Source organism: Zerene cesonia, unplaced genomic scaffold (assembly GCF_012273895.1).
Source record: "Zerene cesonia ecotype Mississippi unplaced genomic scaffold, Zerene_cesonia_1.1 Zces_u006, whole genome shotgun sequence".
NCBI lineage: Eukaryota > Metazoa > Arthropoda > Insecta > Lepidoptera > Pieridae > Zerene > Zerene cesonia.
The window spans coordinates 1,517,378-1,533,547 of NW_024045136.1; the positions used below are offsets into that span (position 1 = coordinate 1,517,378).

At 38.6% G+C, this 16,170-nt stretch overlaps 1 protein-coding gene across 1 annotated transcript in view; it reads right to left on the reverse strand.

Annotated features, from left to right (window-relative positions):
- Positions 1-16,170, reverse strand: part of LOC119838896 (protein tramtrack, alpha isoform-like) — a 58,969-nt gene that overhangs the window by 29,392 nt on the left and 13,407 nt on the right. The window contains exon 2 of the mRNA XM_038365039.1: positions 4,359-4,467. Coding sequence (XP_038220967.1) covers positions 4,359-4,467 — 109 coding nt within the window. The remainder of the gene's footprint in view (positions 1-4,358; positions 4,468-16,170) is intronic.

Below are 16,170 nucleotides of genomic sequence, written 5' to 3' on the forward strand. Positions count from 1 at the left end.
TTTGCAGTTAACAATTTTCTTTTTTCTTTATTACAATATTTATGGCAAGACTAGGTATGTTATTCCAGTTGTCCAGCTATCTACGTATCAAATTTCATCGCATCGGTTCATAGTCTTTGCGTGAAAGAACAACAAACACACACACATCCTTACAAACTTTCGCATTTATTATATTAAGTAGGAAGGATTTTAAATATAGGGTAAACTTTTATATTTTTATATGGTTGTAACGTTTTCATGCAAAAACTGCTGGACCGATTGAAAACCTTCTTTCACCAGTAGATGAAAGACATGTGACATGTGGCATATATTATATATTATTTACCACGGGCGAAACCGAGGCGAACAGCTAGTACCATATTATATTTTAGAAATCGAAATTTTATGTTACAACTAGCGGTCCGCTAGCCTATAGCCTTCCTCAATATATGTGGTATCTAACACTGAAATAATTTTTCAAATCGGACCATACTACGTTCCTGAGATTAGCGCATTAAAAAAAACGCACAGACAATCGATAATATTAGTAAAGATGTTAGCAAGTTTTAGTGTGTAATAATCAATAAAAAAATTCGTGTGTGTCGTTTGTTAAAAAAAAAGGTCGCAGAAATTATCAAATACACGACCGCACACGCCGACGCCGCAGTCGCTACTGACCGAGTATCGCGTCGAACGCAGTGTTACCAACTCTCAGAAATATTTACCCCTAACTATAAGTCAAAACCCCCTAAAACTGAGTCAATTATTTGAAAATCCCCCTAAAAAATAATATTCAATCAAAATAATATAATAAGTAATATTCAGTAATTTTTTTAATGCTTTTTATTTATAAATTAACTAATACATTAAAAATCATGTCAGTTTCCTCTGTAAAGTCATTTAAAATCATACATGTTAACATTGAATAAACTTAAAATTTTAGAAGATGGAGTGAATGTTGTGCAAGATCCACCATTACGAATTAATGTGAAAAAAATACATTTAATTGATTATTGCATTGCATAGTTCTATTATATTCAGAATATTATATATTCAGAAAAACCCTAAAAATACCCCTAAACAAATAAAACCCCTAAAAAATCCCATTCCACTAATTTACCCCCTAAATTTGGGGGGAAAACCCCTAAGTTGGGAACACTGGTCGAACGCGATTAGGCGAACGCCAAAACCCGTCCAGAAATCGCCCAACGCAATGATTCACATTTCACGTTATCCTGCATTACTGTCGTCGACGAGACCAGTAATACAATTGCTGTACACACAACGTTGATCGGGGGTACACGATCTTTCTCTCGCTGTGTCCATGGACGACGGAGAAATAGACATACATACATACATGGGAAAAGGATTTGACAAATTTAAGCGCTGCGCGCGCGCCGGACCGTCTGATATCAAAGCATTTATTAACACAGCCACTCCTCAACCGTCTCCTTGGTACAGTGGTTAACGCGTGAGTCGAGAGAACCGGGTACCTGGGTTCGATTCCCGGTGGGGATGCATAAAGAAAAAAGTCTCTGTCTGGCAGGACACAGAAGGTCGATCACCTACATGTCCATAAAGAGAATCGAGCAGTGAAACAGATGTACATCATCTGCCCCATACCCCACTAGGGGACATGGGACTTCACTTTTACTATTTACCAACTTCAATACGTACCTTCTTCAATAAAATGGATATAAATAAATCGATCCAAAAATACTTTCAAAAAATCTATAAATAGCACGCAAAAAATCGACCTTCGCGCGTCAACAGAGGTCAAACGCGACGCGGACCAGTTTCGGTTTTGAATAAATACACCATCATAATAATATATTATTACATCGATGTGTTTATACGAGAGAAGAAATTCAAATTTATATTTAAAAAAAATATATAAATATACATATCTATATAGATATATATATAAATATATAATGGGATTGATTATATCGAAGGTCGATTGTGACGCAAGTTCGTGAGATACTTTTTATTTTTTATGTTTTATAATAATAATAGTAGACAGCCACGCCGGGCATGTTTCCGGAAATAAACGACGAACGCCTATTTTGCGCGAGAAGACAAAGACAAGGGGGCGAAGGCATTAAAAGTACGTCGTAAAAAAGTTTGTTCTCTCTTTATTGAAGTGAAACTTCTCTAGAATCGTTGCGATTTCACACCAGATGCAACGGGAAAAACGACAGGTGAGAGACACAAATACAAAAATGTGTAGAACGAAGCCGGCAAAGAATGAGACAGAAATATACATACTATCTTATTCATTCTTTTGTCGATTTACTGAAGTTTCACTTCTATCGTGTGTGAATCGCACACACACACACCTTTTTTTTTCTTTCCGCACACTGATACCTTATCTGTATCCTTTTATCACCCTTCCTAGTCATCATTCAATCCTCTCATTATACCTTACTGATCGAGCGGGCAAGGCGTTTGCAGAACACCCCCCTCTGCAAATGTTCACGGGCGGTAGTGATCGCTTACCATCAGGCGAATCACCAGCAAATAAGCCGCTCCAAGTTTGTGGCTAGCCTGCGAAACGAATCCGACAAGTACCCATGGCCCCTTCATCAATGCGGCTTGACGGAACACAGTGGGGTTTTAGTCGGTAGGAATCCGACATAACCCGCGGCCTCTGTCCCGAGGGTTGTGGTTATCTATGCAAGATTTCCCCACTAAAAAAAAAAAGGCAAACACCAGGTTAACGGTGGCCCGTACTGCAGTGGATTGCACTCTCCTTTTTTGTGTCATAGTCGCCAATGGAGCTGGTTGCTCCGTCCGTCCATCCGTCCAGCCGTTTTTGCGCGAAAACCTTTCAAACATACATATATACAAGAGTATCTTCTTTATATTATTATAGTACAGAAAAGTTACGACTTACGAGAGATTCAAGAGAAAGCTTTGTATGTATGTAACATGAATAAATGCACCCGTGCGAAGCCGGGGCGAGTAACTAATGGTCAGCAGACAGTAATTCGAGAAGATTATGCGTTCTTTAAAAGAAAAATTTATTTTTAATCACATTTATTTTCTTTTTCTTTCCTCTATTTAATGCATGACGAATTGTCATTACCCGCAATCGGCATATATCTTATTAGGAATTAAAGACTTTTTAACGGATTTTAAACGCGATTTATTATTCATTATATTTATAGCCCGACGGACAGACATGTCTCCCCGTGGCCACGCTCGCTGTAAAGTATTTGAAACGTCCGTTTAATAATATAATGAGTGAATCGCGTTTAAAATCCGTTAAAAAGTCTTTAATTCCTAAATGTATAATACTCGCGTAAAATCAAACACAAGAAAATACTAGATATCTTATTTCTAACACTTTAGCATATATCTAGATCTAGATATATAAGCTCATCAGATTTTGTACGTATTTACCGTTTGTTTTGCCAAATCACTACATAGTATAAAGCGAAGTCCCTTCCCGAATCTGTATGTATGCATGCTGTATACAACGGAGTTTGATAGGTTTCTTTTTAATATATACGAGTGATTCGATATGAAGGTATATATATGTATAATATAATGGCATCTATTAAACCACTCCGAATTTAACGGATGCGAAGCCGCGGGCGGTAAGCTAGTAGAAAATGAATCAATATCTTCTTCTATCTATATATATAAAATTCTCGTGTCACAGTTTTCGTTGCCATACTCCTCCGAAACGGCTTGACCGATTCCTCTGAAATTTGGTAAGCATATTGGGTAGGTCTGAGAATCGGCCAACATCTATTTTTTATCCCGATATTCCTACGGGATACGGACTTACGCGAGTGAAACCGCGGGGCGCAGCTAGTATTATATAAATTTCTCGTGTCACAATGTCAGTTACCATACTCCTCCGAAACGTCTGGAGCGATTCGCATGAAATTTCGTGTGCACATCTGGTAGGTCTGAGGATCGGCCAACGTCTATTTTTCATAGACTTAAATGATAACAGTAAGGCACAACAGCGTTTAATAAAAAAAAAGCAGTGGTGGCTCAGTGGTGAGAAACTCGGGACTTCAAAATCGATAAGTCGGGGTTCGAGTCCGGGCAAGTGTGCAGGAATTAAATTGATTTTTCAATTTATCTGCGCATGTGGATAACATCACCACTGCTTGAAACGGTGAAGGAAAACATCGTGAGGAAACCGGAATGTCCAAGTATAAAAAATTCGACGACATGTGATATCTGTCAACCCGTACTTGACCAGCGTGGTGGATTATGGCCTAAACACTCATAGGAGACCTGTGCCCCAGCAGTGGGCACGTATATGGGCTGATGATGATGACAACAGCGTTCGCCGGGTGTCAGCTAGTAAATAAAGAAACAAATGAATACAAAATTCCACCATCCATCGCTTCACCAACCTTTCTCCAGCAGCTGAGCGAACATACTCTGCACGTTCGAATGGTGGTGCTTCCATCGGAGGCAGTACTGTTGCGGCGCCATCCTGCCGCTGGAATGTTCTCGAACCTCCTGGAACGATCGAGACGTTTCTCGGTTATTGCTCGAATTTTAATGTATTTGTTACATCCACCGCGATTGTGAAGCTCATTCGTTTTACTTATTAAAAAAAACAACTAAAAGAAGCGACGAATATATAGTCATATAAACAACAGGACATTTGTGCAGTCAATTAATATAAATCCTATTTATATTAGTGTACTAGCGCACCTCCCCGGCTTCGCCCGTGGTAGGTACATATATATAGCCTCAATAAATGGGCTATCTAACACTGAAAGAATTTTTCAAATCGGACCAGTTGTTCCTGATTGTTGATTTGTGCGTTCAAACAAACAAACAAACTCCTCGGCTTTATGATATTATTTGTAAAGATTTACGATGTAAATATCTAAAGACTGGTGTTATACCAGATTTTTGATTAAACGCGATTTATTCGTTGTACATCCGTTGAGCAGTCTAAGTTAAATTCTAAATCAAGCTTATATTATAAAGAGAAACTACACAGGCTGTGAGCTGACTTGGGTGATAGGATAATTTTTATACCGATTCATTATGTTTAATCCCAAGGAATTGATTGATACCTGTTTTATTCCCTTGGGAGAAAATGGGAATCTCGATATCCGAGCGGAGTCGGGAGGAGCGTCTAGTGTATAATATTCGCGTAAAATCACACACATGAAAATACTCTGGTGTTATTAGTTTAACGGCGATAATAGAATTGTAGGTAGGTACAGTATCAATGTCGCGGACCGATCTAGAGAATATAGTCTATCTATCTGTCAAATTTCATACAGATACGATGAGCCGTTGCGGCGTGAAGGAGTAACAAACATGCACGCTTAAATCTTTCGCGTTTACAATATTAGTAGGATTAAATATTCAATATTGAAGCCAACAAATTATTATTCAATGCTAGTCAAATAATAAAAAAGGCAAAAATTGCAAAATTAAAACAATTTACGATTCCAACTGAACCTAATAAAAAAAAAAATACATCAAAATCTGTCCAGCGTTCCAATAGGTTTCCAAATTCCAATCACACACAAGCATGCACAATAACATATTATTATGCACAAGTAATCTACATATATAACAGTAACAAGTCCCGTCGATATTTATTATTAAACACCCAAAACAGCGATAACGAATACGAACAAATTTCAAAAAAACGATAAGGCCCGGTCGCCGGGTTCAACTGTTATCAGCCAAAACCGAATGTTTGTGTTGCGGAGGAATATTTTTAGGGTACCGCAGTTGAAGGGGAAAACCATACCAAACCAAGTCCATCTGTATGTTTTGTCTGTTTGTCTGTCTGTCTATCACCAGACATACAGCCTGGTGGCTCAAGGGGTAAAACGCGATCCTGCTGCTCATTTGTTTGTTCTTTTTTTTTCTGTCTGTCTGTCTGTCTGTATGTCTCTGTCACCCGGCTGCACCTCACGAACCGCGACAGTTAGACAACATTTTAAGAGATGACGTATTTCTATAGTCGCTATGACAACAAATTTGTTTATGCAATTGAATAAATTGTATAAAAAAAATTAAAAAAAAGCATGTTTATGCAACCACAACTGATGAACCTAAAAATAAATAAATAAATAAACAAATATAACAAAAAATTCGCGATCAAACCACCTACGGCTGGCAGGTCAGGCAGGTTAACTGGACGGGTGTCCATCTCTTCCTTCGTGCTGTTTGTTTCATCCAGCATATGCATTTTATCTACTACGGAATCCTCTAGTGTCGCGAGTTCGACTCGCATCAGATGTTGAGATTAAAAAAAATGTGTGTGTGTGTGCGATTCACACACGACAGAAGTGAAACTTCAGTAAATCGACAAAAGAATGAATAAAATAGTATGTATATTTCTGTCTCATTCTTTGCCGGCTTCGTTCTACACATTTTTGTATTTGTGTCTCTCACCTATCGTTCTTTCCGTTGCATCAGGTTTGAAATCGCAACGATTCTAAAGAAGAGTTTCACTTCAAAAGCTTAATATTTTTCCACATACACTACCAGACTTGCGTTCACAGTGTTTACACACTGTGGCAACGAGTTACATGAAAGAAAGAAAGAAAGAAAGAAACATTTATTTGACTCCACAGAATTACAATTAAAATAAAATAAAAACTATAAACTTAGAACAAAATCTGGACAACGAGTTGTCCATTTGGGTTTCATTCAAATGCTTATTATTACAAACGGAGCGACAACGCTCTGACGCACGCTATGTAAAGCCATAAACGCGTACATCACCACACAATTCGGCGACACACCCGACACACACACACACACGATGGAGCTATCCTCACGTCGCGGTGTGCGCGTTGTATCCGACAAGACCACCATTAGCGTGTGGTATAACGTTTTACGGCGTCACATCACAACGCGAATCGCGTCAGGTTCAGCCGTCAGAAACTAGCTAAGTACGCGTTCTATCTGAGAACACGTTACGACGTTACGGCGTCATAGCGCGGCATCAGGTTACAGCTCTGACGCGCTATGTACGCCTTCTATCCAAGAAAGCCATTACAACGTAGAACAACACAATTCATAGCTTCGCTTCGGCATCAAAGCGTGGCGTCAGGCTGGCGATCTGACGCGCGCCAAGCATACATATAAATATAAAATATATTCAACTATCTACGCTCCGCGGTTTCACCCGCTTAAGTCTGTATCCCATCGGAATATCGAGATAAAAAGTTGCCTATGTGTTATTCAAGTTATCCAGCTAGCTATCCACGTACCAAATTTCCCTGCGATCGGTACGGTAGTTTTTAAAGCGTGAAAGATTAAGAAACAAACATACATACACAGTTTAGCAGTATGCTCGTTACCTTTTACCGTGGTTGCCTGGAAGAGATCACTTCTAAGTGATAAGGCCGCCAAACAAATTGTACACTTTATTTTACTCATTATTATTATTATCTCTAAATTTCCTTCTATGTACAATCAATGTTGAAGAGTTAAATAAATAAATAAATAAATACACATACACACACAGGATAACTAGCTATCCACGTGCCAAATTTCCTTGCAATCGGTTCGGTAGTTTTTAAAGCGCGAAAGAGTAACAAACGACACATACACACACATCCATCCTCACAAACTTTCGCATCTACAATATCATTGTAGGTATCTGACGAGCACCGGTGCTCGGTGCACCGGTGAAACCGCGGGGCGTAGATAGTAGAATATATTTATATGTATGCTTGGCGCGCGTCAGATTGCTAAACTGACGCCACGCTGTGATGCCGAAGCGCTGCTATGAATTGTGTTGTGCGACGTGGTAATGGCTTTCTTGGATAGATGGTGTACATAGCGCGTCAGAGCTGTAACCTGATGCCGTGCTATGACGCCGTAACGCCGTAACGTGTTCTCAGATCAAGCACCGAGGCGACCGACATCCGACGCGCGCAAGTGTGTCCCGCAACGCTGCGTCGTCTGTTTGTACGAGCCGAAAACCGCTGATAGCGCTTATCAAGCGTCGCTTCCAATGATTTTGAACGACCCCGCCAAGTCCCCGGACGGTGTACGTTGTCCGAAAGCATTTGTTAAAGTTGAATTTATTACTCCGCGTTCAGGGTTATTCGCACGCGAGTTTATGATGAGATGAAATGTAATGAAACTTTTATTAAATGAAATTACTTTCATACAATATATAATTCATTACACTAATCACGCTTCACGCTGATATCATAAACGGGAGAGTTTGTTTGTTTGGATGTATATCCGTCAATCAATCTGAAAATACTGAACGGATTTTGATGCAATTCGGTATACAGACAGGGTATGCAGCTGACTTGTGTGATAGGATAATTTTTATCCCGATTAAATGCTTCCTTGGAATAAAACATTTTGATACCCGGGCGGAGCCGGGACGAGCGTTTAATTAGTACATAAAACAGTGCTAACGCTACAGAGGTTTCTCATCAATTTAATATGAATCTATACTAACATCATAAAGCTGAAGAGTTTATGTGTTTGTTTGAACGCACTAATCTCAGGAACTACAGGTCCGATTTGAAAAATTCATTCAGTCTTAGATAGCCCATTTATTGAGGCTATACATGTACCACGGGCGAAGCCGGGGCGGACCGCTAGTTACTCATAAGACAGAAACAGCGGGTACACAAACTGAGCAATATATTAACTTGTATCTGCTTTCCCTTTCTTATCTTTTTGAAATGAAATTTCGATATAACCAACGTAATGAAACCAACAAGCAACAATTACCGCAATTTTATCGCAATTAATGATTAACTAGCTGCGCCCCGCAGTTTCACCCGCGTAAGTCCGTATCCCGTTGGAATATCGGGATAAAAATTTGCCTAGTTGTTATTCCAGTTGTCCAGCTATCTACGTACCAAATTTCATTGCAATCGGTTCGGTAGTCTTTGCGTGAAAGAGCAACAAACACACACACATCCTTACAAACTTTCGCATTTATAATATTAGTAGGATTACTATAAAATAATCTCGTCGAATGACAGTTATCTATCGGCAATTCGTATATTGAAATGACGATAGCTCCGTACGAACGATAATTTTTATTTCATTCAATCAACTTGTTTACATTATGAGTACACGTTATCTGAATAGTTAGAAAACGAAGCAGAAATGGCGTTTGTAGCTATCCTTATATATGCTGTTCTGCCTTACTCTCATCATTTAGGGGTATAAAAAATAGATCTTGGCCGATTCTCATAGATACCGGATAAGTACAAAAAATTTCATCATAATCTGTCAAGCCGTTTCGGAGGAGTATGGCAACGAAAGCTGTGACACGAGAATTTTATATATATAGATATATACTAGCTGACCCGGCAAACGCTGTTTTGCCTTACTCTTATCATTTAGAGGTATAAAAAATAGATGTTGGCCGATTCTCAGACATACTCAACATGCACACAAAATTTCATAAGAATCGGTCAAGCCGTTTCGGAGGAGTTTGGCAACGAAAACTGTGACACGAGAATTTTATATATTAGATAGTATTCTTGTGTGACTATACGTTTTCACGCAAAAGCGGCTGGACCGATTTCGAAAATGCTTTCACTATTGGAAAGCTAGGGAACTTCACTGATTGACATAGGCTGTATATTATGTACCACGAGCGAAGCCGAAAAAAGTCGTATTATCTGTTCCTTTGTACCTTTGTATGCTTAAATCTTTAAAACTACACAACGGATTTTGATGGTATTTTTTTTTTAATAGTTAGCGATTCAAGAAGAAGGTTTATATGTATGATAACATCTATTAAACTACACCGAATTTATGCGTGCAAAGCCGCGGGCTCAAGCTAGTCTTCCTACTAACTAACGAGAAAGGTTCATTTCGCGGTTTCACCCGCCTAAGTCCGTATCCCGTAGGAATATCGTGATAAAAAGTTGCCTATATGTTATTCCAGTAGTCCAGCTGTCTACGTAACAAATATCATTGCAATCGGTTCAACAGTTTTTGCGTGAAAGAGCTACACACACACACACACATCTTTACAAACTTTCGCATTTATACTAATAGCTGCGCCCCGCAGTTTCACCCGCCTAAGTCCGTATCCCGTAGGAATATCAGGAAGAAAAGTTGCCTATATGTTATACCAGTTGTTCATCTATCTATGTACCAAATTTCATTGCAATCGGTTCAGTAGTATTTGCGTGAACGAGCCACAAACACAGACACATAGATCCTTACAAACTTTCGCATTTATAATATTAGTAGGATATGATTAGTTGGATTAGTAGGATAACTTGGTGACACTACAAATGCAAACTGCACCAATCGCAATCGGGTCGACTATAAAATATTTTAATATAATTACCTACTAGAACAGTAGCATTCATTGTTAATTGTTACGTTTCGTTGCATCGAACGAACATAAAATTGACTACAGGGCTGCCACCTCGCGCAATTGTATCTATCAGTCGCTAGTTTTAGCCTGCGGCTTCGCACGCGTTAAATTCGCAATGGTGCAATAGACGTTATCATACCACCACCACATACATATAAACCTTTCTCTTGTATCACTCTATCATCTATTGAATAGAAACCCCATCGAAAATTATGGCGCAGTTTTAAAAATTTAAGCATACATAGGGACATAGGGACAGAGAGAGAGAGAGAGAGAGCGACTTTGTTTTATACGTACGCGGCGTCATTAGCGAGATACCTGACCATTTTAAAAGTATGTGCTAATTTATAGACTACTATAGCTGACCGGGCAAACGCTGTTCTGCCTTACTCTTATCATTAAGGCGTATGAAAAATAGACGTTGGCCGATTCTCAAACCTATACGATATGCACACAAAGTTTCATGAGAATCGCTCGAGCCGTTTCGCAGGAGTATCGCCACAGACATTGTGACACGAGAATTTTAAATATATAAGACTAGCTTTTCGCCCGCGTAGTATTCGCTTATATCACGCGACATGGTAAGGAGTATTTTCTTCGCATTAAAAACTATGGTTTGCTCTTTCCCACGTTTAGCTCCATCTTCATACCAGGTTTCATCAAAATCGCTTTGACAATAACGAACTTTCATACAAACTTTCATCCCCTCTACTCTCAACCCTTTCTACCCTTTTTTCGCGATAAAAATTATCCCATGTCCTTTCCCAAGTTCAGTTCTATCTTCATACCAAATTTTGGCAAAATCGGTTCAGTGGTTTAGGCGTGAAAGCGCAGACAGACAGAGTTACTATCGCATTTATAATATCAGTAGGGGTTTTATTCAGAAACAAACTAACAAGCGGCAGCCCTGCGATATTGTAATTCTCCCATCCGTCACGATTAACTTTCGAATGCAAAAGAAATGAAATTGTCATACGTACGGTCGCTTTTTGTTCGCATTTTCCTATTAATAGCGAGGAGCTGGTTTCAAAACGGTTCTATTAAATAGCTAGCTGTTGCCCGCGAGTTTTCTCACTTTTTTTTTTATGACATAGCGGGCAGCTGAGCTGGTGCTTCGCCTGATGGTAAGCGATCACCACCGCCCATAAACATTCGCAAAGGTAGTACCTCCGTGAATGCGCTGCCCGCTTTTATGGGGTAAGGAATAGGAAAGTATGGTAAGGGAGAGGAAAGGATTAACGACTGTAAAGAAGGAATGGACTAGGACGGGTGAGGAAAAGGAAACGGGCCTCCGGCTCCCCCACTCACCGTACGAAACACAGTGGCATGCCACCATTTCACGCCGGTCTTCTGTGGGGATGTGGTACTTCCCCGGTGCGAGCTGGCCCAATTCGTGCCGAAGCGTGCTCGACTTGGACTTTGCGTTCTATGATATTTCGAGAAACAGAATTTCTAAAACAATATGTAATCCTTTTTTATCCTATCCTACTAATCCTACGTAATTAATAAGGGTGAAAGTTTGTAAGGTAACATACACTGTGTTCTGTTTTATTTCAACAAACGAGTCCTAAGAAAGCTTTTAAGTTTCAAAATAGATCCATTCTCAAAATTTTTCAAACCGTAATTCAAATATCAAGCAGGGAATTTATTCATCTTTTTATTACACTTCTTCTAGAGTCTAGATGCACTTTTGTATCGTCATAACATAATTTACCTCTGCGGCCTTTACCACCGGTTCGGAAAGCAGTTTCTACAGAGAAGAGACCACGAGAAACTCTGCAGTTGCTATTTAAAATAATGTCTTTTTTTATATTTCACTAGCTGCGCCCCGCAGTTTCACCCGTCCAAGTCCGTATCCCGTAGGAATATCGGGATAAAAAGTTGCCTATATATTATTCCAGTTGTCCAGCTATCTACGTACCAAATTTCATTGCAACTGGTTCAGTAGCTTTTGCGTGAAAGAGCAACAAACACACACACACACACACACACACATCCTTACAAACTTTCGCATTTATAATATTAGCACGAAGTAGGAGTATGCACTTTACCATTAGTAAATATACTATATTTTGTTTTTATCTTTTGGCTTATTTCATTGAATAATTTAATGTTTACAATCACTGCATAGTATAAAGCAAAGTCGCTTCCCGCGTGTGTATGTATGTACGTATGCTTAGATGTTTAAAACAACAGAATTCGAGGGCTTCGGCGCCATCAGCGTAAGACTAAAACCAGCCCAAAAGAAAGGAATCAGCCTCCGAAGAAACTCATCATCATCATCATCATCATCATCATCATCATCAGCCCATATATGTTCCCACTGCTGGGTCGCAGGCCTCCTATGAGGGTTCCGAAGAAACTATTGAATCTATTTTGACTAAAATTATACGAGATTGATCCATCTACAATTTATATATAACGAACTAGTTGTCCCGGCGAACTTTGTAACGCCATAGAATATTGTTTTCATATATTTTTTCCATCGTTTTCACATTTTAAACCTTCCCTAGACCTACACGGATATATGAAGACCAAGATAAGATAAATCCGTTCAGCCGTTCTCGAGTTCTAGCGAGACCAACGAACAGCAATTGATTTTTATTTATATAAACGAATATATAAACTTATGAATTCAGTCCATCCTTCTTGAGGTCGTTTAATAAAGCGTAGTTATAAAAAAACAAACAGGGTCACTTCTTAAAGCAACTGTTGTCGGGTCGGATGTGTGAATAAAATTCAAAAAGCATTCATTCAATTAAACTTCATTATGCGACGCTTGCTGCTGTCCGTGGATCGTAAGCGTGGGTATACTGAGTTACCCGACTTCGCGAAAAGGCGAGTTACGTTTGTATGGGATAATTGTCTGAAATAAGAGCGGGGGACCTGGTGATATGTGACACCATTACAGACACCACCAGCGTCTCCAACTCCAGCAATTTCATTGATAATAATCTATACTGATATTATAAAGCTAAAGAGTTTGTTTGTTTGAACGCACCAATCTCAGGAACTACTGGTCCGATTTGAAAAAGTCTTTCAGTGTTAGATAGCCCATTTATTGACGAAGGCTATATAAGCTATATTCTACATATATTTATATATTTCTATAGTCTGGTAATTGGGAATTGTGAGGAGAAACAAACATATGATTGATATATTTGATTTGATTTTGATTTGTAATATTGAAAAGATTTTCACGTGCTTCGTGAGGCATTACCGAGCGTATGATGTTGGTTAGATGGACAACAGAGTTGAAAGTATTAAAGTACTAGCTGCTCCCCGCGGTTTCACCCGCGTAAGTCCGTATCCCGTAGGAATATCGGGAGAAATAGTTGCCTATATGTTATACCAGTTGTCCAGCTGTCTACGTACCAAATTTCATTGCAATCGGTTCAGTAGCTTTTGCGTGAAAGAGCAACAAACACACACACACACATCCCTACAAACTTTCGCATTTATAATATTAATAGGAAGTAAACATTAAACAATAATTTATTTATCAAAACATTTTGTTACATATAATATGTAGATGAAGAACCCATGCTCCCACACTAGGATTCCCTGTGACGTGGGAACAAGTTTCTTCCGGTAGGTTTAAAAACGTACAACTTTACTAATTATAGATAACAAAATAAATAAATTCATGCTGCTATACTACTTATTACAATTTTGTACGTATTAGTGTGCCTCTCTGTGTATGTGTGTAGTAGGACTAGTAGGATAGGATATAGTAGAATATTATAATAGAATATAAAATGTGTTCAATGTATGCTTGTAATATATATATATCGGCTCTTACGATAAGCTCCGAGACGGCGTGGAAAAAACCGACGCCGAGAGAAAACTGGAAGTGGTTCTAACAGTTAGCTGCGCGTGCGCATGATACTACGGTTTTCAAATGTGCGAAGCTTTTCTAGGTTTCGCATGATTGCACCTTTGTCTATTAAGACACACACACACACACACACACATACTGTATAGTGAGTTGCGTTGTTGGTTAGTGCGCTCCGTATAATTTAGGCATAGACTAGCTTCTTTTGTGTCTGTGTCCATCCGTATGACACACACACACACAGGTACAGTGCGGATTTTAAGGACTTACTCGTTTTAATCTTTTGGACACTTAGTATAATATTATAAAAACACACGATATAATATATATATATACAATCGGTTGTTGTACTTATTTATGACAACATAGCTCGAAAACAGCTATAACGAATTTAATAATCCTCTATCGAGCGACTGACTCATGTACATTTTTTTTCAATAAGAAATTATAAAAAGAGAAGACAAGCATTTACACTAAGTATCTCACGTCATCTATTTACTACGAATAACCTACACAATTTAACCGCCGAAAAGAAAAAAAAAACAAAAAACAATTATACACACACATAAAACATTTCGTCGGCGGCTCTCGGCCTACAAAAATGAATGCAGGCAATTACCGCGACTTTTTATTTGCGCAGTATATACTTGTCTAGGCTAAGACAAACAGCCGCTTTCTATGTATAGTTAGTTAACTGTTATATATACGTTACGGGGAATGTGAGAAATCTAGGAATTTGACACATGCCCCGGGAAATATACGTAAAGAACTAGCTGCGCCCCGTGGTTTCACTCGCGTACGTAAGTCCGCATCCCGTAGGAATATCGGGATAAAAAGTTTGCCTATGTGCTGCTCCAGTTGTCCAGCTGTCTACGTACTAAATCCGTAGAGTAATGAGAAAGTGTCATAATAATATTATAAATGCGAAAGTTTATAAGGATGTGTGTGTGTGTGTTTATTGCTCTTTCAGGCAAAAACTACTGAACCGGTTGCAATGAAATTTGGTACGTAGACAGCTGGACAACTGGAATAACATATAGGCAACTTTTTATCCCGATATTCCTACGGGATGCGGACTTACGCGGGTGAAACCGCGGGGCGCAGCTAGTACGTGAATAAAATGAATAAAAACCGTTGTTAAATTGATAATTAATCAGACACCATCAAAATGTATGAAGATTATTTACATTGTATACCCACTTACATAATATACACAATTTGTTCTTGATACAGTGAGTTGTTACCCACTCTCAGCCTGAAGGAGCGTAGTAAGATTTCGGAATTGACTTCATAAATTGACACACTTAGCTTCTAAACTATGTATTTTTTCATTTATAATTGTGTATATTACTATTTTCCCTTTAGAACAGATTACAGACATGTACAGGTTAATCCTAGGTATTGTGTATATTTTAATTTACTAGCTTTTACCTGTGACATTGCTCGTGTTAAATTTCGGGTAGTTTTATAGATGCTATTATATATATAAACCTTCCTCTGGAAGCACTCTATCTGTTAAAAAAACCCACACCAAAATCGGTTGTGTAATTTTAACTTTTAAAGATCTAAACATACATACATACATGCACGTATAGGACAGACGCGGGAAGCGACTTTTCTTTACACAATGTAGTGTTTGTCACACATTTCTAGGCGAGTTTAGGATATATACATAAATTTCCTGGGCATTTAATATAATGACGGATTACATACATTTCCGTTGACGTATACGTATACTTGTTAAACCATAATTCTCAATCCTACTAATCTTCACTAATATTATGAAGAGATAAAAGTAAATTTGTCAGTTTGTGACTTGGCATCTCTGGATTCGCTGAAACGGTTTTAAAAATTCTTTTAACAATAAATAGCAAGCCTCTTTTCCTGTGAGCGTCACTGACTGTATTTTATCGCGGAGAGGGGGTGAGCGGCTAGTACATATCATAAATAAGAATTGTTGTATGTCTGTTATTCGTTCACGTGAAAACCAATGAAACGATTTCGAAGGAAACTGTATAAGTCTTTCTCA